Source organism: Ammospiza nelsoni, chromosome 3, assembly GCF_027579445.1.
Source record: "Ammospiza nelsoni isolate bAmmNel1 chromosome 3, bAmmNel1.pri, whole genome shotgun sequence".
Classification (NCBI taxonomy): Eukaryota; Metazoa; Chordata; class Aves; order Passeriformes; family Passerellidae; genus Ammospiza; species Ammospiza nelsoni.
Window position 1 is genome coordinate 99,929,948 of NC_080635.1, and position 22,529 is coordinate 99,952,476.

At 35.7% G+C, this 22,529-nt stretch overlaps 1 protein-coding gene across 1 annotated transcript in view; it reads left to right on the top strand.

Annotated features, from left to right (window-relative positions):
• The window catches only part of EYS (eyes shut homolog), a 703,265-nt gene that overhangs the window by 585,919 nt on the left and 94,817 nt on the right, over window positions 1-22,529 (top strand). Inside the window, exons 40-41 of the mRNA XM_059467250.1 lie at window positions 13,523-13,631; window positions 16,487-16,707. Coding sequence (XP_059323233.1) covers window positions 13,523-13,631; window positions 16,487-16,707 — 330 coding nt within the window. The remainder of the gene's footprint in view (window positions 1-13,522; window positions 13,632-16,486; window positions 16,708-22,529) is intronic.

Sequence of the window (22,529 nt, forward strand, 5' to 3'; positions counted from 1 at the left end):
TATTGTTGATTGCAGAGCCTGCCAAACATTCTCAGGTGGTGAACATTACAAATAAGCTGGTGGGGAGAGTGTATGAGCCAGGCCCGGATCACACATTATGGAGTTCCCTACCTTTCAGGATAATAAACACCAACTCTCCCAGTCTGCAGGGATTCCCACTCTGCAAACACTGATATAAAATGCTTTTCATTACGGCTAACATTATAAAGAAGATACTATAACTGGTAACTGGTAAACCCCGGTTGTGCATGATTTCATTTGTTGCTAATTAGAGCTTAATCTTAAGTTAATTTTTGTCAGTTAGAAATGTTAATTCTGATAAATTGATACATTTTTCAGAATCTTGACCTAAAGTATCTACATGGTTAATACAACCAGGCATCTCTCTGAAATGAAATAGTTAATCACAGGGTAGTTTTGTTGTGAAATAATTTCTAATATTTCCAAATGCAATATGTGTGTAGCTGCATTTATTATATATTAAGTGGAAAATTGGATATCAAAATCAAGAAATAAAGAACCTCATCTGTAAGCAAAACCTGATATTACATACACAGCAACAGGCATTGTGGTGCTTGTTTACACTTCCACAATTCCCTTAATGACTTACATTTATAAAATTTCATCTTGTTGAAAGGCCTATGTAAAATTTTGACTATCCATGAAGAAATGTGGCCCATTTCACATCATAGCAGATTGCTTTTTTTCCATGAACACCTCATACATTTTGCTTCTACAATCTGATGAAAATAATATATCTTGTTTAAAAAAAAAACAAAAAACTTCCTAAAATATGGTCTGTGAATACGCATTTACATCTACAAACTAAATGTATTATATTTACCTTGCTTTTTTTTTTTTTCAGTTTATATTTACAAATCTTGTGCAGTATTCATTTTCCAAATAATACATTTCAGCTCAAATATATCACTAAACAAAGTGAACAAAAAAAGTAGGAGAGACATTTCTAATACACTAGGAAATATATGTCTGGCTATTTAGGTAGGTTCTGCTGAAGCACATCCAAATGACATTATAAACTATATTATGCCTTTTGATATTCAAATAGGCAATAAGCATCCTGTACATTCATGTATGTTTAAGATTGCAGCTAAAATGTGTATAAATGTACCACCATAAAGCAGTCTCTTTTTTCTTTAAAAATAGTTGGTTATAGCTTAGCAAAATGTTCTTAGCTGTTCATGTTGGATGCTCTGATTTAGATAGGTTCAAGTACAAAATACACATGAAATTATTATGAGAATCCTAATATCTTTGACAGAGCAGTTCTAAAGCTCATACTTCTGTTCTGATGGAGGAAAATGCAGCATATGTGTTATCAAAAGCAGACTGCAACAAAACACTTAATGAGTCTGGTCCAGATAAAGATGAGTACAGAACTTTAATCAGTTTAGATGACAAGAGTAAGCTTCAAGTTCTGTGCAATTCTGTATTTATGAAAGTATTCTGAAATCAGAAGTCTGCTGTGTTCTGTTCCTTTGTGTGTTCAAAGCAATAAGTATCTGTCAAAAACCAATTTTTTTTATAGTGTAATGAACTGGTTACATTGTGTGGCCATTAGGCTTCACAAATCAATAAATCTTAATTCTGGCAAGTGGGAGTGTTATTTAAGGTTTCTGCTTTGTATTATTGACTTCAGGTGAATTGTTCATGCTTTGTGAAAGTAGATATGTAAGATGACCAGCGCCTTTAGCAATGATGCCTCTCATTTCTCCAAAAATCAGTTATTCTTACCTGTGCTGAAGATGTCCTGAAGGGATTATGATGGCAAGGCCTTACTTTCTTTCTTACTGATGGTGTCAAAGGGGGGACAAAAGTTGGTGAAGATTGGAGGTGAAGAGATAACTCTCTTAAGTAGTGTTATGGCTTAATATGAAAGATCAGTTATTCATTTCCAGTTTTATCTGGGTTACAAATGGTGCATTACCCTTCTCTGCACTTTCCATGGCCCTTTGCTTGTGACAGCATAAGTAATGCTTAGCACAAATAATATGTTAGTGCTAATTCTTGTCATAAATAGAAAACTTTTATTTGGCAATAATATGTTTGTACCTTCTATTCTTAAGCAATACAGTGGAGAACTAAATGTCCTGTTTTAAGAAGTTACCTTTAGCTATGTATGCCCTGACTCGCTTTCTCTTGCCATATTTACAGCTGATCTTAATGTGGTTCAACTGAATTAGGCATTCATAGACCATTATTGAAGAGGTGAGCAGAGGATATAGTTTTTTCAGCAGTTGTGGCTGAATTATAACAGAGATTAAGTGTCTGCCTGTTGCTTTTTTTCTTACTGGGATGCTTCTGAAAATGTCACCAGAAGGGACCAAGAAGAGGCTGTTTAAATATCACTATGAGAAGCTGGCACATAAAGTTTGCCTAAGTCATAATTTCAGAAATGTGACAATAGCTCCAAGGTCCAAAGGCTAAAGGTTACAAAGGATTAAAAGACATAAGCCTTAAAGAGTCTGAAAGGAAAATACTTTTTTTTTTTTCCAATTGATACTTATATGTGTAAAACTGAAATACAGCAGGACGTCTCTTGGTCCTCAGTATTAATACCAGCCACTACCTCAGGATTTGCACTAGTTGGTAATAGAAGGTCTTTATTCTCCAGTCTACCCAGGATTTCCTGTACTAGTATATAAATTGTTCCTTCTCTTGGTGTTCAAATTGAAGAGTCACTTTCTCATTAACCACATTGCTTAACCTATTTTTCTCTTAGTTTTCCCATGTAGAGGGGAGGTAACAGTTAATTTTGGACCATCAGAGTATGCAAAAGAAAATTAATTAGTGCTGGCTGGTAGAAGTAATATATGTTACTGATCATTGTATTTCTTCTGTCTGTAATAGGGAAGAAAAGATCCTCAACAGGAGATCATTGTAGTATTGCAATTATCTGTACAGCACTGCATTGACAGAGCTTTATTCACATGCCAAGTGGCTTCCTAATTTTCATTCATGGGATCAGACTTATGTAAGACAATAGATGGAAGACTGTATCTGAAGATGGTTGAACATTATAATTAATTCTGATGCTCCAGTGCACTGCCAAGCTGTTGCTAGCTCCAGAAGAGTCTCTCTGCTCTGGGAGTGAGAGCCCTCCTCGGGGAAGGGGAGATGTAATTTGAAGACTGCCCACTATGTCTCTCTTCAAACACTTTTTTAATGTTTTTTGTGGTATTTTCTTGGTGAGGTGTTAGGATAATTGAATTCTCAGCATTTGTATGATTTTACCTTTTCTTTCCTTGATGTCTTGAGGGGAACTTACCCCCCTCAAAATATGGGGTTTTGAGTATGTTATTTTCCTTTATTCTTCTCTTTGGTTCTGGTTTAACCATTCTAAAAAGCACAACTTTTGCATACATAAGTTGTGTATGCATAAGAAACATTCTTAAACGTTGGTTGTTGTCAGAAATGTGTATATATGTCTTTTCTTCAAACTTTGTATCTCATATCACTTCACATGAGAACATTGCTTCTAAATGTACATAAACTGTTCTCTTATTTCTCTTTATTTTCACCTATTCATATCCATGAGATCCAGTTACCTGACAGATAGATAAATGGCATAAAAATAGTTTTAAGAATGTAGACAGGTTTTGAAATTTGAAGTTTTATCAAGAGCTCTTTTCATAGTTTTCCTAGGCTTACAACAGTGTTTAGTTGCTCACCAAGAGGTAATATTTCTTATATGAAGTTATACTCTACTTCTACTGATATTAATGTTTTCTTAAACAGAATCACAATCCAAACACATGATCCTTTTCAGTGTGTTCATAATCACTCTACTTACAAGTGATCTTGTCATTAAAGAGAAGGAAATGCTTGATAGTCGTCAGAGTGGTTTGATAGTGGTTACATTTCACTTGAGACTAAAAGACCTCTGAGTTGGTCTTTTTAGGGTACTTTTTTAGGATAATCTTGTAATTAGCATTCATACATTCCATGCCATCAAATTTTATTTATTATTTAGCAGAAGTCTTCCAACTTCTTCCAGTCTTCCTCGGTGTCATATTGCATCATTGCACTTAAAGACTATTTTGGCTTTATTGAAATCAATTCCCTAGTATCACCTATTGCCCCTAGACAATTTTTCCCATTTCTCAGAGACAAAGGGATATTACTTTTGAGGTAATAGGTCAGCATAGCCATTTTGTTTGCTGAAATTATTTCATCTCCATTTAAGGGAAGAACTATCCAAAACTTATTATCTAATGACTCTTCATAAAAAGGGGGTTTCTATTTTCACACCAGCATATTCTTTCAGTGAGGGTTATAGCTGAATTTTCATGTCTTACATATTTTGTACTAGCTGTTGCATACGCTTTAGCTGGAGGCTTTTTACTGAAAGAGGAAGGCCAGCTTTCTTTTCTGACATTACATAATTTTTAATAACATTGCTTGAATGCAATTACATCTATATTAAAAATCAGTGAATTAGAGAAGTGAGAGTACAGGGTAAGAATGAGCTGTGCAAAAGACCACAAGCACCTTCCTTAAGGAGTGTTCATCTCTGTAATGCCAAAGAATAGAAGAGTAGAAGTCTTTTTCTTTGATATAATGGAGACTCAAGGAGAAGGTAAAAGTAACCATAACAAAAATTAAACAGCCTTGTTCAGGTGCAGCAAATACCCAGTTGGTACATGAACCTGAGGCAATGCATTCAGAAGCAGGAGAAAGCAACTGTATTCAGTCTTGAAGGTGCATTACTGGGTTTAGAAACACAGGGTATTTATCAGCAGTGAAATCTCAATGAATTCATCTAGCAGACAAAAAAAGCCCACAATAAGCGCTATGAAGCCTTATGATCCAACAGACATAAATACAAGTACAGTATACATTCTGTATTCTTCTATATACAAACTTGTTGTCCTGAAACTCAAATTAGAACACAAGGTTTTTGTAGGACTTGGTGCGTTCTGCCAGGATCAATTTTGTAACAATCTGTTCTTCCAATACTGTCATGATCATGAACAGCAATAATGACTATGGTAATGATTATAATAAAAGTTCAATTTTGTTGTAACTTCAAAACTCTGCCTAAATGTTAGTGCTAATTATTCCAGTATCTTTATGTTATTCCCATTCTTGCATGTGTGAAATGGAGATGGCACAGTCCATCAGTTGGCTGTCACAGCAAAGTGATGTATTGTGTTTACACCAGTAAAGTCCCCGTGAAGTCAATGGAATTTCAAAGATATGATTAAAAGCAGAATTTATACTTTCCTTTAAAGATCCTTTCTGGGAACACACATCTTTTAAGTCATGATTCATAAAATATATATGTTGAAGAAAAGCATTCCATTGAAATAAATGATCCTTGGGTGTATGCTGCCTGTAGTGTGCTTGGCAATGTATGCATTAGAAAGAGTCCCATTAGCCAGTCTACTAAAGGATCATAAACTTGACTGTTGGACTAGCAGAGCTGGAGTAAATGAAGCATAAACCAAGCTAAGTAGAACGTAACATAAACAGTATCTGTTTCACCTAATGTAGGTATTACCATCTTCAGCTACTAATATGCTTATACAAAAACATTGAGTTTGAGGGTTTTTTAGATTCTGTATAATGTATGAACAAAACAACATTAAGCAAAGAAATTGCATCTTCTGTGCAAAGTAAGTAGTATTTGGGAAGGTAAAGGGTATTTGTTTTCCTTATTTTCTTCAATTCTTCTAGTACCCCCATAGCAAAAAGAGAAAAGAGGTTCTTTTTTCTAAGCACATGTAGTGAGTGAAAAAACAAGGGGAAGTGGCTTCAACCTGAAAGAGGGCAGGTGTAGATTAGATACAAGGTAAAAATTCTTCACTATGACTGGTGGTGAGGCACTGGAGGAGGATGCCCAGACAATTCATGGATGCCCCATCTGTAGAAGTGTTCAAGGCCAGGTTGAAGGCAGTTTTGAGCAACCTCATCTACTGGAAGGGCCGTGGCAGTGAGATTGGATTTAGATGATCTATAAGGTCACTTCCAACCCAACTCAATCTATGAATCTATGATTCTATGATAAAAAGATATTGTTTGACTTCCTCAGATTGGAAAGGCCCCCTAAGGATTATTGATTTCATCTCCCTGCTCCTTACAATACTACTTAAAATTAAACTACACACTTAAGAGCGTCATCCAGAGGCTCCTTGAACTCTGACACTTTGGTGCCATGACCACTCTCCTGGGGAACCTGTTCCAGTGACTGACCACCCTCTCAATGAAATAACTTTTCCTAATGTTCTATCTGAATTTCCCTTGATGCAGCTCAGCTCATTCCATTTCCTTGTGTCCTATTGCTGGTCACCAGAGAGAGAGCAGGATCTCCCATTACACTATTTCCCTTGAGAATGAGGTCACTCTTCAGCTTTCTTTTCTCCGAGATGAACAAACCAAGTGACCTCAGACACTCATTTAAGTCTTGCCATCGAGGCCTTTCACCATCTTAGTCAGTCTCCTTTGAGCACTGTAATACTTTGCAGCCTTCTTTTACTGAGACCCCTCAAAACTGCATGCAGTACTTGAGATGTGTCTGCTCCACTACAGTGGAGAGTGAGACAATCACTTCCCTCAGCTGGCTCACAATGCTGTGCCTAATGCACCCCAAGTTGTCTCCTTTGGCTGCCAGAGTACACTGGTGGCTCATATTTGACTTGCCATGAATTCAAACCCTCAGATTTCTCTCATACAGAGTGGTTCTCCAGCCTCTCATCCCACAGTTTGTTTACATAACCACAATTCCAGGTGAAGACTCTGGCACTTGCTCTTGTTAAATTTCATGTAGCTGGTGCTTGCCCAACTGTCTGGTCTATCCCAATCTCTCTGTAAAACCTCTCTGCCCCTGAAGGAGTCCACAGCTCCTTCTAGTGTAATCAGCAAATTCACTTTAATGTGTATTTAATTTCTGTGTCCAAATCTTTTATAAAAATCTTGAAGAACCCTGGCCCTAAAACTGAGCCCTGAGGAGCCCAGTGGCAACTGGCTGCCAGCATGATGCAAACCCATTTAATACCTCTCTGAGCCAACTGCTCAGCCAATGTGTTATGGATTTCTCTGTGCTCTGTACATTTTATCCAGAAGGATACTCTGGGAAATAGTACTGGAAACTTTGCTATAATCCAAATGTACCACATCTACTGTCTTTTCTTGGTGGCTGACCTGGTGCTAAAAGGAGATTAAGTTGGTTAAGCAAAACTTTTTCCTCATGAGCCCATGCTATCTGTGGCCAGTGAGGGTGCTGTCTTTCAGATGCTTTGCAATAATTCCCAGAACAAGCTCCTCCCTAATTCTATCAGTCACTGAAGTGAGAATGATAGACCTGTAATTTACAGGGCCTTCCTTCTTTCCCTACTTGAAAACTGGAACAATATTTGCCAGCTTCCAGTCAACTGGGGCTTCTCCAGATTCCCAAGATCATTGACAACTAATGAAGAGAGATCCTGTGATGACACTGTCCATATCTTTCAGTACTCTGGGATGAGTCCCATCAGGGCCCAGAGATTTATGTACATACAGCTGTAGCAGCAAATTTCAAAAAATTTCAGGGTCAGCTGGAGTTTATAATTCCCTAATGTATTCCCAAAGTTCACACACCTCTTTTTGTGTGTGGTTTGTTTTATTTTTCCTAAAGAAATGGCTATCAAGGGACTCCTGCAAGACACTTCAGGAGTCAAAGTAATTTGGTGTTTTCCATCTACCTTATTTTCATCTACTCTTCTCCTTGGTCTCCTTTTCTCTTTCCTTCTCTGAACACTTTTACTATTTGGTCCCTTTGCAGCAACTAGAAAACCTGAAAATTGATGTTGAATTGCTGGAGGTTATGAAATATGTTTCATTGATTTCAAATAAAATGTCAGACATAAAATGCAGCATTCATTTTTATAATTGTCACTTCTGAGGGTTGCAATTGAAGTTGGTAAGAAATACCAAAATTTGACCTTACTGAAAGAGAAGATGATAAAGAGACATGACAACATTTCCATGGAAGAAGTATGCTAAAGTTAATTTTTGGGAAGTGAAGGTATGGTTTTTAAAGCAATTGGCTTTTTAGAAATATATTTTTAAGGGGATAAAAGGTAGTAAGTGCAAGAATTTTGGAAAAGTATGAAGAGATTATTAAAACTGCAAGGCACAGTACATATTTTCATGCTTGTGAATTGAATATGCTCAGTCAAAAGTAAAATCACCATTCTTGAAAAATCACCTGTAATACTTGACAGTTGGTTAGTTGTTCCCTTGACAACTGCTCTGGTAAATCAAGGGTGGAAATGAAGCTGCTATTTCAGCGTTTTGCAGGACCCTTTTATTTTATGTCTTTAATATCAATACTTTTTTAGTAAAGGGATTTTTGTGGGGATTTTTCTTCCTATGTTGAACTGTTAAGCTGGGCTAGTATTTTTCAGAGTGTAGGGAGAAAAATACCAAGTATTTCTAATTGTAGTCCTCCAACTGTGGCATTATAAAATGGACAGTGATGTTGCTAGTTTCTAATAATTTTTCAGAAGACCAGAAACCCTGCACTGATAGCAGTGTGAGGTCTTTGTTCAGAAACAGTTTTACCATGATTATTTAGCTTGTGTAGAAACAAAAGTTCTCTTTATAATGCTTGGAGTTATTTATACCTGCTGATATGACACTTTAATTTTGCTATATTTCTCCTTAATCTGTTAGAAATATGGCTGCACCTTCAGCATTGTATAGAAAATATAATTGCTATAAACTAAACTTTCTGAAGTATGTTTTCATAACCATGAATGCACCATTTTTACATGATTACATTGCATATTTATACTGCATAAAAACAGTTAAAAGTCTTCCAGAAGTTCCAGTCTCTGGACCTATTCTCATCCATATTGTCAAATATGTAATCAGTTTAAGATGCTTTACTATGTTTCCCGTGATATAACTGGAAGCTGAAGCAATCATGCTATCAATTAGAGCTTAAGTCAGTCTTTCCAATTATTAGAAGAGACATTAGTAGGGATTTTGCATTAATGCTTTCTACTGTGCTCCTTTAGTGCCACCTGGTGACTAGCTAGAAAGGGAAAAAAGTATTATTTTATTTCCAACTGGAGAAATCTATGATAATTTAAGCTAAAACATTTATTTGAGCAAGATCATACCAGATTTAGAGGTGCCCCAATCTTGGGTATCTTAAGAGGATTTATTTGACTACCAGTTCCAGACCTAAAGTAATCCATGAGTCATGAGTGTGTGAGGTACACATTGCACTTTGTTGGAAATCCAGTGTTCATACACATAATTAATCAACATGCAACTATTAATGACACAGTCTATAACCACTGTTGTGCACCTGTTGAGGTTTCATGAGTCTTTTGCAAAAAAAAAAATAGTTAATCCTTTGTGATTCTTGTTCTTAACTTTATATAAAATCCACAGCAACTATGGAAAAAAATCATGATTTTCTAAGCCTAGAGCAAATAGGAAGGCTGAACATCTTCTCATTTCAAATTTGTGGAAATAAATATTTGAATTCATCAGGCCTATATCTTAGCATCTCCAGGAACAGGCTGGGCTTCACATGGCTCCAGACCTGTTAGATTATTGTGCATAACCTTGCCCATATGTCCCCCACATATACACATTTCCTATAACTACTTCTCACACACCCAATTCTTTACTTCCCTGTGAATCCTTTTTATATTGTTGTGAGTGTGATATGAATGAATCACAATCCTCCTGCCTGACAAAATCATACTGCAATCGGAATCGTGTTGCATTCTCTCCTGTCACTGTCTCTGGAGGGAAAAATAGGCTGGCTTTAAGTGCAGCCAGAATATGCCACTGAGATGCAAGGCAGATGGACTGAAATGCCTTCAGCATCCAAACGAGTGAAAAACCACCACTGAACTAAAAATACTTCAAAATTTAAAGATGTCAGTGATTAGCCACTTTCATCTCAGGTGTTCTTAATGTGAGGTCAGTATCTCATAATATGAGGTTAATTAGAAAAATAAAGAAAAAATGTCAAGAGAATAAATCATCAGTTTAATTTTCTCTTTTCTAATGGATTTCAATCTTCTGTGAGATGTGTGAAATAATACAAGTGCATTTATTCAACTGCAAGATTAAGACAGATTTAAACATAGATTATAAGAAAACTATAACCAGGTTATAGAGCAACATTGATGGTATTTTAGTTCAAGTAATTTCTGTGACAGAATATTTCAAGTCCCTTCTTTTTTCCACCATTGTTTTTAAAAAATAATATTATTATATTTTGCATGTGTCTATGTTGCAGCACATTCTGGAATTAAATGCTATAATAAAGACAGAGATAGCATTTGTGGTCTAACTGCCATTTTTTCATATTGTATAATATTCTAAGAAATCTGTCTTTTGGACTATAATTTTCCATGCTCTGTCTCTTTCTAAAAGCTATTCTAGGCATATTTAAGTAATCTAGCAAATTCAAACAGTCCTAATTCTGTGGTAACATAAGCATGAAAAATATCCATTTTGTTCACATTTCAAATGACAGGTTTTCCTTCCTATGACAAGACAGAGAAAAATTGCAAGTATTAATTCATTGGAAATCTTTACAGAGAAAGAAGCAAATGCTGAAGAAAACAGTGGTAGCATGCATGGAGTGCATTCCTAACCTGCACTCCAGAATACAGGGCAGTAGGTTCCTGCTTGTAGCCTCTGCTTTTATTCTCACAACTCAGTCACAAATCTATTGGCAGACATCAAACAAATCTGTTCTGCTCTTTGAGATTTCATTGCTGCATATTAGGAAAAAAGCAAAACACCTTTATGGCCTTTATGAACTTATGATCTAATGATCAAAATCACTGTATAATAAACTGTTGTTTACGGATACTGAGAGGTTTAATTTGGATTTTCCTTTTTTTTTTTCCTCATATATTTATTTAAAGACAGAATGGATTACCAGATATGTCTGAGTAGGGCTGATTATTATCTGTGTTGTTATCTAAATGAATTTATGATACTTGGGCTTGTCTAAATAAGGATTTCTAAAGTAAAGAACTTGTCAGTATTAAACAGTCTTTAAGGCTTATTTTAGTTGCACCTGCGTTTAATCTTCCACTTTTTTCCTACAGTAAAGGACCAAAACAATATGTGTAGAAAACAGTGAGAATGTGTGTGCACCAGGCATTTGCAATGGAAGTTTACTATGCTGAATGGATGGCTAATTGCTTGAAGATGGTCACACTGACACAGACCTCAATGTTCTTTTATTTTTCATTAGATGAGCATTCCTATTAATTAATTTTGCCACTTCACTTAAACCTTTGTTCTTTTTGCATTGGACCATTGTAACATGTGGTAGAAGAGGTTATTTAGAAAAAGAAACATGCAGACTTCAGAAATCTTTCTGAAAATAAGGGACAAGGCAGGGACAGAGGGTGGGCTTCGATACGAGTGTGTTAAGTCTCTACTACTTATCCACTCAGAGTAGAAAGCATCAAGAAAAGGCTATGGGTTTGTTTGCCCCAAGAGAGAATCTTAAATGACCTGATTTTCTATTATCTGAGAAAGTTATCTTTATACTCTCTGACTTACTGAGATAATTCCCAGCAACTGAAATATGAGTAGGAATAACAAATCAAATTCAAAGAATATTTTATATTTCAAGAATTGGTTGGAAAACAGAACAGTGGAGCATTTTCTCAAGAATTGTCCTTATTTCAAGTACCTAAAAGGAAATCACCAACTATCCGTCAATAGATTGTTTATTAAGGAGAAACATTGTTTATTAAGGAGAATCTTCTGTTGACTGAATTCATTATTTAAAATGAAATTGTGCAAATCAGATGGTCTTCAAAACAGCAGGCACTGTTTCTAGCTCCCTATATTTAAAATCAAAATATTATGCTAGCATTATACTTTTCAAGAAGGAATGCAATTGAAAAATACCTTAACAACAGGACTCTTTTTAGCCTAAAATTATAAATAAAAATGAGTGTTTTTCAAACTCATTTAAAGAGTCTAGGGGTCTAGATCACATTGCAGAGGGTGGTAATAGAAAATGCCGTTCAAGTATCTCAGATTTTTAAAGACAGATTCAAAAATAAGGAATGTGTTTCATACTTACAAGGTAGAAATAATTTAGCACATTTCAACCTCATGCATTGGAGTACAGTGAAAAGTCAGTGAATTAGTATTGACTGATTTAGCTGTGAACCAGCAGTGATATAACCATTGGAAAGGTGGGATTTATTAATATGTAAGCATCAGCTGCTGATGTGGATGTTCTGGCTATAAGGTGAGTGAGTAAATGCACTGGTTTTGTGCTACTCGCTCAGAAATCACTGCAGTGAATTTCTAAATATTCTTTGGGGCCTATAATATACAATACTATATCCATTTATGTCAATACAATGTTCCCAGCAACTCAGAGGTGAAAACTGAGATTTCATAATGAATCTACAGAGAGAAGGATGAAATAGTAAAACTTTAGAAACAGAAGCAGAGGCACAAAACTCAAGGCATAACCTGGAATAAATCACCAGGTAGTGATATATAAAAAGGTAACATTTGAGACTATGGTACATCTTGATGTGTTTTCTCCAGGAGTAAATTTGTCCTTATCAATGCTGAAGTAATTTCTATGATTAATAATGCTTTTAATGTACAGATTGTAATGGTCTTTACAATTTTTAACTCTTTCATATGTATATTGCATAACATAAAAATTAATCTCTCCCAACAAAGAACAATTTCTGAGATTCCTATTATTGTCCTTTACCATTTATTCAGCTGAAAGAAATGGAAAATTTGGTAGCCCATATAAATATGTTAATTTTTTTCAGAAACTTTTTTAAAGTTTGTTTTGTAGCATTTGTGAAATATTACATAAAAATGTAACATTGTTGTTAGAAGCCGTACCCCAGAAACCTAATTATGGTGATTTGGCCGAAATTCTCCGTGTTTTATTGAATTTTCAGAAGTATTTACTACAAAAATTCCTTGAACCTTACATTCTTCTTTATCTCTGAGGCTCAGTACCAGAGTTTGCACTAACACAGTTTCCAAGAAGTGATAACTGCCTCGCAGTGTAATTTTTCTGCTCAGAGGTATGCAGCCTTTCATTTCTTATTCCATTTATGTTCCCTCTGTAGGTCAGAAAAAGAAATTTCAACCCAGGCTGTTCAGCATCATTCAACATTGACGTCACTTGTCCAACAATCTTCTATACTAGAGAGATTGTATGTCAACCACAGTTAGCACTTAAAATTTATCAATACTCACTTAAATATTTAAAGATTTTTTCTTCTTTTCTCTGTATATACTTCAAACACTAGTCAAGAATAGCAAGAAAGGAAACAGAAGAGGGATGTTAGTTGATGAAACTTGCATCTTTTGTCTCCTGGGTAATTCAATAGCCATGAAACTGAAATTAATAGTGTCCAAAGATTTTCATACTTTATGGAAGTATGAACATCTCTTTCACCTTTCCTTTGCCGTGTGAGGTTTGAATACTCCGTGACCAACAGAATAAGCAGCAATGGGATCTTCTGTTTCCTTACAGCTACATGTTGCCTGTGGGCAGTCCTGAAGGTTACTGCATGATTGAAGTGGCTGCAGATGGAAACCCCCCTGTACAGCACAGACTTTCCTTCTCACATCGAGCATCTCAGGTGAGTCTGCAAAACATCAAAACATAGCTATTTGCTGTGAACATTTCTTCAGCATATGCACTACAGTTATTTTCAAAGGAGAATGGGTATATTCTAACTTCTTCTAAAGGAGGAAATATAATTCCTCTTCAGATATCATTATATGAACTTTCTTTCTAATAGGTGTTTTTGCATCCAGCAACCACAACATATCCATTAATTTCTTCTTTTATTTGACTCTAAAGCCTCTATTCCTGCTGCACAAAGTCCACAAAAAGGACATGGATGCTATGAGCGTTTAAAAAAAGTGTATTAACAGTGTCATTTACCTAAGGCCAAGGAGTTATTAGAAACAATTCAGATATTATTAAGCAGTAATTCTAGTTACTTTTTAGTTGCAAGCTACACTGTCTAGTGGAGGACAGTTATGAATCATCAGTGATTTATTTTGGTTTCAGTATTTTTGCTAGGACTTGGCTTCTGAAAAATATTGTGAAAATATCTGTCTCCATTTTGAAATTGGTATCAGAAGACTTGTTCTGAATGGACAAGAGGCCAGCTTCTCCAAATCTTGAATTTTTCAGTTATTCTTTGTCTTCATTTTATTGCCTTTTTAATGCATTCTCTCGTCACAGGATTATTTCTGCATGAAACATTTTAAAACATTTTTAGACAAGAATTTGAGCTGTGATTGACAGCTTGCTTTATAAGTTTGTTCACTAGAAGACAGGTCAGTTATCTGCAGAGATGCTATTCTTGATGTGCATCTCACAGTACGCACTGCTGGTTTGTAACAGAATTTTTTCCCTTGCGTGGTATGACGTATGAATGTCAAATCCTCATGACTAACTGTTACACTTTACAGATCTGCTCCTAATCTCCCAGAACCTCTATTTACAAAGTACTCAATCAAAGAAAGAATAAAAGACATTTCTTATCTGGAAGAGGTCTAATGAATATCTTCCCATTATTGCCCAAGATAATCCTTTACACTACTCAGGCTAAAAGTGAAGAAGGATATTTTCAAATTAGTATTTGAAAAGTTAAACATAAGTATTACATAATTTATTGATATAATGCTATATTAGACCTTTTATGTTATTAATAAGACTTTCATGAATTCTTTCTTTGTGCCTCCTTAAAATATATTCTGGTTCGGTCAGTTAAATTCAGAGCAGGACCTTTATAGAAAGAATGTGTATTATGGTGTACTAACATGAGCTTGAACATCAAGTACATTATGATAGAATCCAGTGATGCTAGAAACTGAGCAAAGCCTACTGAAGTTGCTCTGTGATACACTGGATCTGCCCCCAAGGTTAGTGCTTTTGTAAAATAAGCCAAATAATAAAGGAGATTGCTTTGCCAGAGGAGTGTTAAAAACACTGCTCTTAATCACAGACACTTTGTCATGCAGTCCAATGCTTTGCTTAATTCTTGAAAGAGATTCACAAGCAGAGAGAAAATGTTTGCAAACACTACTTACAAATCTTGTCTATCACTGCGGTGTTTCATAGCTTTGTTTGAAAGGGGATAAAGTCAAGTGATCTGAAACTAATTCAACAAGTGCAGAGCCAATGTCTTTGAATTCCTTCGGTATGAAAAATCTGATTTAATTTTATCCATGCTCTAAAGGAAGTAGGTGTTTTTCTTTTTCACTTCAGAATGAAAGACGCTGAGTAGAAGAATATCTGGCAGTATTCACATTCATTCTATCACAAAATTTCACTTGAAATTGTCAGCAACATAGCTCCAGGACTGACAAAAGTAATGCTGAAAACAACAAAGCAAAAATCATATGGATGTGTGAATTCCAGATAAATCAATGAGATGTTTTCCTCCTGTTTCTATTTCTTTACAGGTGTCTGAATATGATAGTGAATGGCCTCTTCACTATAAGTTACCCTCTCACATGTTTTACATATGCTGTGATAATTTCTGATTCCATTGGTGGATTCTTTCTTGACGTGAGGGGGCTAGGTGTCACCCTCTTCCTGGACTAATGGTATTGTACAAATAAATGCATCATTGTGTGATGCAAGTATAGTTTTTTTCAATTCCGAAGAATTGGCAGGCACTTAGCAAATGAACTCAGGAATGATCTAGTCTCATGAATTCCAGATCTCTCTCAGAATTCCAGAAAGTCAGAAATTAGTTTGAGGAGTGGAATTCAGTGTTAAATGAGCCACAGATCATTTATATGTGATGATTAAGGGCTTGAATCCGAGGTCAGGCAACAGAGGAATTACCATAGTGAGCACTAACATGATTTGGTCAGACTCTGTGTGAAAAAGTTGTGATTGTTTCTTTGCACCTTTATAAGGATGTTCTAGGCTTTTGGAAATTTGAAAATTTCCTTTTTTTCCCCCTTGGGCTTCAGTATAGCAGTCTGTTTTCTGTCACTCATTAAAAAAACTAAAATATTTTTTCTGTATTCCCCTTATCTTGAGATCCCATAGGTCCCAGGTCCTAAAGGAAATGTCTTCAAGTCTACAGCTTCTCCTGTGTTCCTGCACCAAACTTCAGCCATGAATGTTCAACTCATCATATAGGATGAGGGTATCTATGTAAAAAACTTACCATGTTCACTGTCATTAAGGCTGAGAATTCCAATTTGTGTTTTGTGGAATGTATGTTGTCTTATATATTTGAAAATATGAGAACAAATTAAACCACCTTCTTTGTAAGGATTATTCAAAAAGAAAAAAAAAAAAAAGCAAATATTTTTTAAAATAATCACTTCAGAAAGCATCAGAGTTTTTTCCCATCTTCCAGTAATGATTATTTCCTTTATCAGTATCTATTGTTCTTTCATTGTTTACAATAACATCACAAATCACATTCTTTTTCTGACAAGTCTCTTTTTGTTTCTGCAGATCAACTTTGGATCAATCTTCCTTGGAAAGGTTCCTGTTCATGAGGAGGTTCATCGATGTGCTGGGCAGATATATGGCTATAAAGGATGCATTAGGGATTTTCAAGTCAACCACAAAGAGTTGTTCATCATAGATGAGGCTCTTGAAGGAAGGAATGTTGAGAACTGCAATGTTCCAATATGTGATTATCATCCATGTCACAATGGGGGGACATGCACTAGGTAAGAGGCATTTATTTATCCATTTTATCATTCATTCTTGATGAAAAACTACTATCATTTTCTCTGTAATGAAATAATCACCAATCTTTTGTCCTGTTAATTTCAAATAGAAAATGTGGCATCTTCATGCCAGCCAGAGAGATGTTTCACTTTATTTGTTTGCATGAAAAGTGATACAAAATATAATGACATTGTCCACATATATATTTTGTTGAAGCCAGAATTCCTTTGCAACCAACTAGATCAGTACTCCTACAAGACTAAATCTGAACCTTTCTATAGACAGTTTGGACAGAAGGCACATAAGAGGTCATTCTTTTTCCTAAGAACTCCATCTCTTACTCAGTTGTGTATCCTCACACATCTTCATGGTGTGTTCCTGAGCGCAAATGTTCATCATCATGCTATGGAAACGCTAACAAGTGACTTTCTTGTTCACCTTCAGCATGTGGGAAAAGATATTGTCAAAGAACCTTTGAAAGCTAAGGTGCATCATGCTGAAAGAGGAAATGGAGTCTGAGAGAGACATGAGTTAAAAGAACAGAGGATGATGGTTCAGTTGAATGATGGTTCAGTAGGAGCACAGTAACTTTTTAAGCCAAAGCAACTTGATCATTATCTAAGGAACTCAGCATTTAGAAACACATTTCTGTTTAGAAATTATAGAATTTATGAAGTAGCTGCCAAACTATTAAAAAATTGTACTTAAGGGCAAATGCTGAACAGAACAATTTAAAGTTCTTTTGATGTTCTGAGCCACTGTGTGTTTCTTAGATTGAGGAGATCTTGAACAAATTTTTGAGGGACTTCTCTGCCTCTTGATTGATATGAACACACAAAAAATACGAAACAGGTCTTTGATCTCTAAGTCTTGTTTGACTAGAGCACATATGAAAGCAAGGCAGTTTTATGAGAACACACAATTTGCCTACCAGTCTGATGAAACTGAGTGTGTACTTTGGAGTAATGAATCTGTTTTTTCTCTGTTGGTTTTTACTGTATCTCTGCCATTCTACTGCTTGGCCTGTCAGCTGCCATTATGGAATACTGTTTTGTTTGAATTTGTGTCCTGAATAATTCATGAGGATTGGATTTATTTCCTGCCTTTCTGCTTTCCAGCTGCTGGCCTGGGCCCTTTTCAGAAATGTTTTTGTTTTGAATTAGGTCACTTCTCCTCTGCCCAGAGGCTTCATGGAAGACTGGGCATGTGCAAACCAGGGATTAGTGGCTGTTCAGTAGCACAGTTCTCATGATTTTCTACAACAGCCAACTGATTTTCAGGGATCACCTTCTCCAAACCCAAGAATTATTCAATCTTATAAGCAGGAAATGAACTGTCAGCAAGCCTGAACAGATTAATTAGATGCTTCCGACAAAACTCAAACCTTAAAAAGAAGTATACAAGAGATAGAAACATGTCCAGGTGATCTGGGCAGAGTACAGAGAAAAAATACAGCTCCACAGATATGGAGCTGGAAAGCCAAAGCCCTTCTGGAGATTAATCTGGCAGGGACGGGCAGAGCAAAACCAAAAGCTTCTACAAGGATGTCAGCAGCAAAAGGAAGACCTAGGAAAATGTAGGCTTGCTGCTGAATGGGGAAAAATCCTGGTGACAAAGGATTCAGGAAAGACTCAAGTGCCTTCTTTGCCTTAGTCTTTATGGATAACTGGGCTCCAGGAATCCTATTCCTCTCCTGTAGGAGAAAGTCTGAAGAAAGGAAGATTTACGCTTGGTGCATGATAATCAGATTAGAGAGTTTTTAAATCAACTGGACATATATCTGTGGCACCTGATGGTATTCACAAATGAGAGTGATGAGGGAGCTATCCGGTGTCATAGCAAGATTTTTGCCAGGTGTTTCAATTACAATGCTTAATGGCAAAAAAAAAAAAAAGGTATATTTTTCATTGCATTTAATTCTTCAGGTGCTTGGGACCTAGTTAGTGGGTTTGCTTCTAAAAGACCATGAAGTATTACGTAGCAAATATCTCTGTCATGTTTTTTTAAGGAAGACTGGAGTTTGTCAACTCATATTGCTGAGTATAGACAGGTGTGTTTCTAAGAAACTTTTTTTACAATTGTTCTGAAAAGATATTTACTTGCCTTTTATCATCATTAGAGGAAAAAATACTACTGTAGTGTTCAACCCATTAATTACAATGATTATGCAGAAGAAATTTATTTGAAAGGGAAAAAAATATTCTTTGTCATTTTAGTAAAAGAAGACAGGGATTAGAATGTACCTAGTGTTCCGATGCAGAACTTCAGGGTGCAGCCGACCCCTCATTCTGGTCATTGGTTGTATCAGGTGTTCCTCTGGCATTTGTCAGGGCAAGACTTTGCACCAGGCAGGGCATCAGGACAGACCCAGCCCTTGGGCTTTGGGGATATCTCTGGGTATAGTGACATGCTGAGGCAGGACTGGGACATCAGTCCACTGGTAGAGGATCAGGATCAAGCTCAGAAAGGGGAACAAGGGCCAGACACAGCCCTAAATTTTCTAGGCGGGGCAATGGTGACAGGAAAACAGAGCTTCAGCATGTGTAATGGTGACTTGGGAAGGCAGACAATGTAACTCCAAATGTGCCAATTTTCCTCTTTCTTACCTGCTGTTTGATACCCTGAGCATGATGCCGTATGGTCTGGGATATCACCTGGGTCAGCTGGGGTAAACTGTGTCTCCTTCCAACTCCTTGTCCTGCCCCAGCCTCTGCACTGGTGTCATGGGGTGAGGAGTAGGAAGGCCTTGATTGTGTTATCAACCCAATGTTCAGCACAAATGTAAAATACAGCTCCCCACCAGTACAATATTAACTCTATCCCAGCCAAAGCCTGCACAATAGACCAAAAACCATTGGTTTCAAAAGTGTTTTAACATATGTTTCATCAGATGAATATTTCAATGGAAATCTAAATTTTTAATTCTTTACGTAGTCATTATGTATTAGATTTAAAATCAAAACAGTCTAACTATTTAAGTGCTCTACTCCTTTAAAAAACACTTTTCCAAGTTCCCTAGCTCTTTTACAGCACTTTATGCTAAGGTAGAATTCCAGATTAATTTCGGAGGGGGAAAACCGGCAACTATTCCATAAATTTAAGGGTTGATGCCACATAGTTCTATGGAATTCAAACCTCGTTGGATTTGGATGTGTTTGAAATGGGCATGGAAAGATTAACCTAGGAAGCTCTTAATATTCTGTGTGGCCCCCTGATCATATGAGCCAGATGTTGCAAACCAAGCTTAGTGTTAATTAAGAAGACACATCTGTGTGTGGGAAATAAACTCACAAAATTACCTCACCAATGATTTGACAATTATGTCAGCCACTACACTAGTAGCAGTTGATTAATGCATTTGTTTTAAATTTTATAAAGACTCAAAAAATGTAAACATACACAAGCTTAGCTTTTATAATGTAGAATACAATCTCAAAGTTAATTGCTCCCCACAAACAATCATGTTTGCAGTGTCTCAAACAATTCTCGCAGTGATTATTCCTACTGTTGTTATTCCCCATGTATTGATGCAGCAGATGGGTCTATTAATGTTAATCAATTAACCAAGACTGAAAAATCAAACTCAATTAGCAATAAATTTCAATAGAGAGACACTTATCTTCAGATTTCGACTGCCATGTACACTGTAATCAACAAAAATATATGAGGAATTTAAATTTTCAATTTTCGTCTCCTGATAATATAAGAGGTACCTTCCTAGATATGTAGGTCTCATTTGAATAGTACCTTTTTATCTATAAATACAGAAATACATATTTTAAAGCATACTTCAGAAACTGTCTGTTTTCTGCATTCTGGGAAATCATACAATTCCTCTTTAGCCTTTAAGAACAGATCACTAAATGAAAATTTTCATCCAAACTGTTTTCTAAAGTTCATCGGATAACATTTTGAATGCCTTTTAGGAAAAAAAAAAAAAAAACAAAGGAGAATGAATTCAGGGTTAGGTTAGCTTGTAAGAACAAGATAATTTTATGGTTGAACTTGGTTAAGTGACAGACTATCTTATGATGTAGATGCTGAGGAGACCAGATGAAGGGATTTAACAAATTTTGTGGTGTCCTTCTAGTATATATCCTGAAAATTAATTAAACAGTAGAAAGAGTAATTATGAATGTGAATTTTTAGGAGAAAAAAGAAAGACCTTTAACTGTAAACCTTGGAGACACTAAAATGTTCTTTGTAAACTTTTTTATATCTCCTTTTTCATTTCAAAGGCTAGTCCTGGTGATCCTTTTCCAGCCATGTGCCAAAAATGCATTTATGCTTGCTTATGCCCATAAGCCAAAACTGTGTGTTATGGTAGGATTAATCTAAAGATAGGCTTGTATGCCTTTATTAATTATTTTCTCACATTTTTAGCACAGAGGTGCAGTCTGCTTCCAGCTTGAAAAATCTGGTTTGTGTGGTTTTTGACCTAAAGATAGAATTGTTACCCTAGAATACGCAGATTCCTTCAAACTAACGACCACTGAAGAATTTCTCCAAAACTAGCAAGAGTATGGCAGGTCAAATCTTTAGAATTGCTCATGGATTTTCTTTCACTGCTTTAGTTGTAGGTGGTTTTGGGTAAGAAGGTACCAGTTAGTCATAAATAATGGAATGTATCATATATCAATAAGCTTTTTATAGATGTGTTTTGTAGACTAAGAGACTCAGGCCAACATATTAGCTAGAATATCAGTTTTTTGGGGTTTTTATCAATCTAAATCCTAGTTAACATCCATATTAAGTTCAGAATTCATAGTTTAAGTTCCATCATATTCAGGTTTTGCAAAAAGATAAACCAAAGGGATTAAAATTCATCTTCATTGATCTTCAAATGAAGAAAAATTCCAGATGGGAGCTGTTTACCCTCACAACTTTTCAGAAATTACAACAGATGCAGTTATGCATGCTGATCTGTATGAAGAAGATAAACTACTACCTTTTAAAGGGATGATTTTTAGGCAGATCTCTCAATACCAAAGATGCTTACATTCTACAAATCCAGAAATGGATGTTGGGATGATGAAAATACCATTATTTAGGAAGACTAGTTGGGAGACTTGATTTTTTGGGGTCCTGCTCTTTTTATGAGATTAGATATTATAGTGGGAGTTTGGTACTTAAGAGATTCACATTTGGAAATCTATTACTTTTTTCTATTACTCATTTAAAATTTTATTTTGAAGAATAAAATAATTAAATTTATATCCAAGCTGTTTTCTTTTTCTGGAAGAGAGATTGTTCATCCTTTTTGGTTTCTCATGATCTTTGGAAAAATTAATGCCATTCTTATCAAGAAAAAAAATAGTTTTGAGGAGGCTGAAAGATAATTCCATAATGACCAAAATTCCTGTTGGATGTGTGTTTGTTGCATCATATTCTCACAAGAAAATCAAATAAGCAGAAGAAAAAATTTCATTTCTAGTTTTCCTAACGCTAAGTGTTAAGAGGTAGAGAATTCATTTACCTAGGCTGATCTTTCTGGTAGAAGGAATTAATTTGGCTTAAGTCCCATGTAAAAACCCTGCACATTGATTTTCTGGAAAAAATCTTCATTTCTCCTACATTAGTTTTCCTTAAATAAGAACAGAATACTAAAATTTAATGCCGTCTAGCCCTTGAAGATTAGACAGTAAATTGTTCTAATCTACAATTTTGTTAGTATATCTGTTTCAAGACTGAATTAATTGAACCAGGTGTGTCTCAGTCTTTGCATCAGAAATAGATTCCCATTTTATCGTATTGAATTTCTTGGGCATCTCAGATTATAGTAGCGTGGAGGAAAGATTTGACAAAGAAATCAAAGCCATAT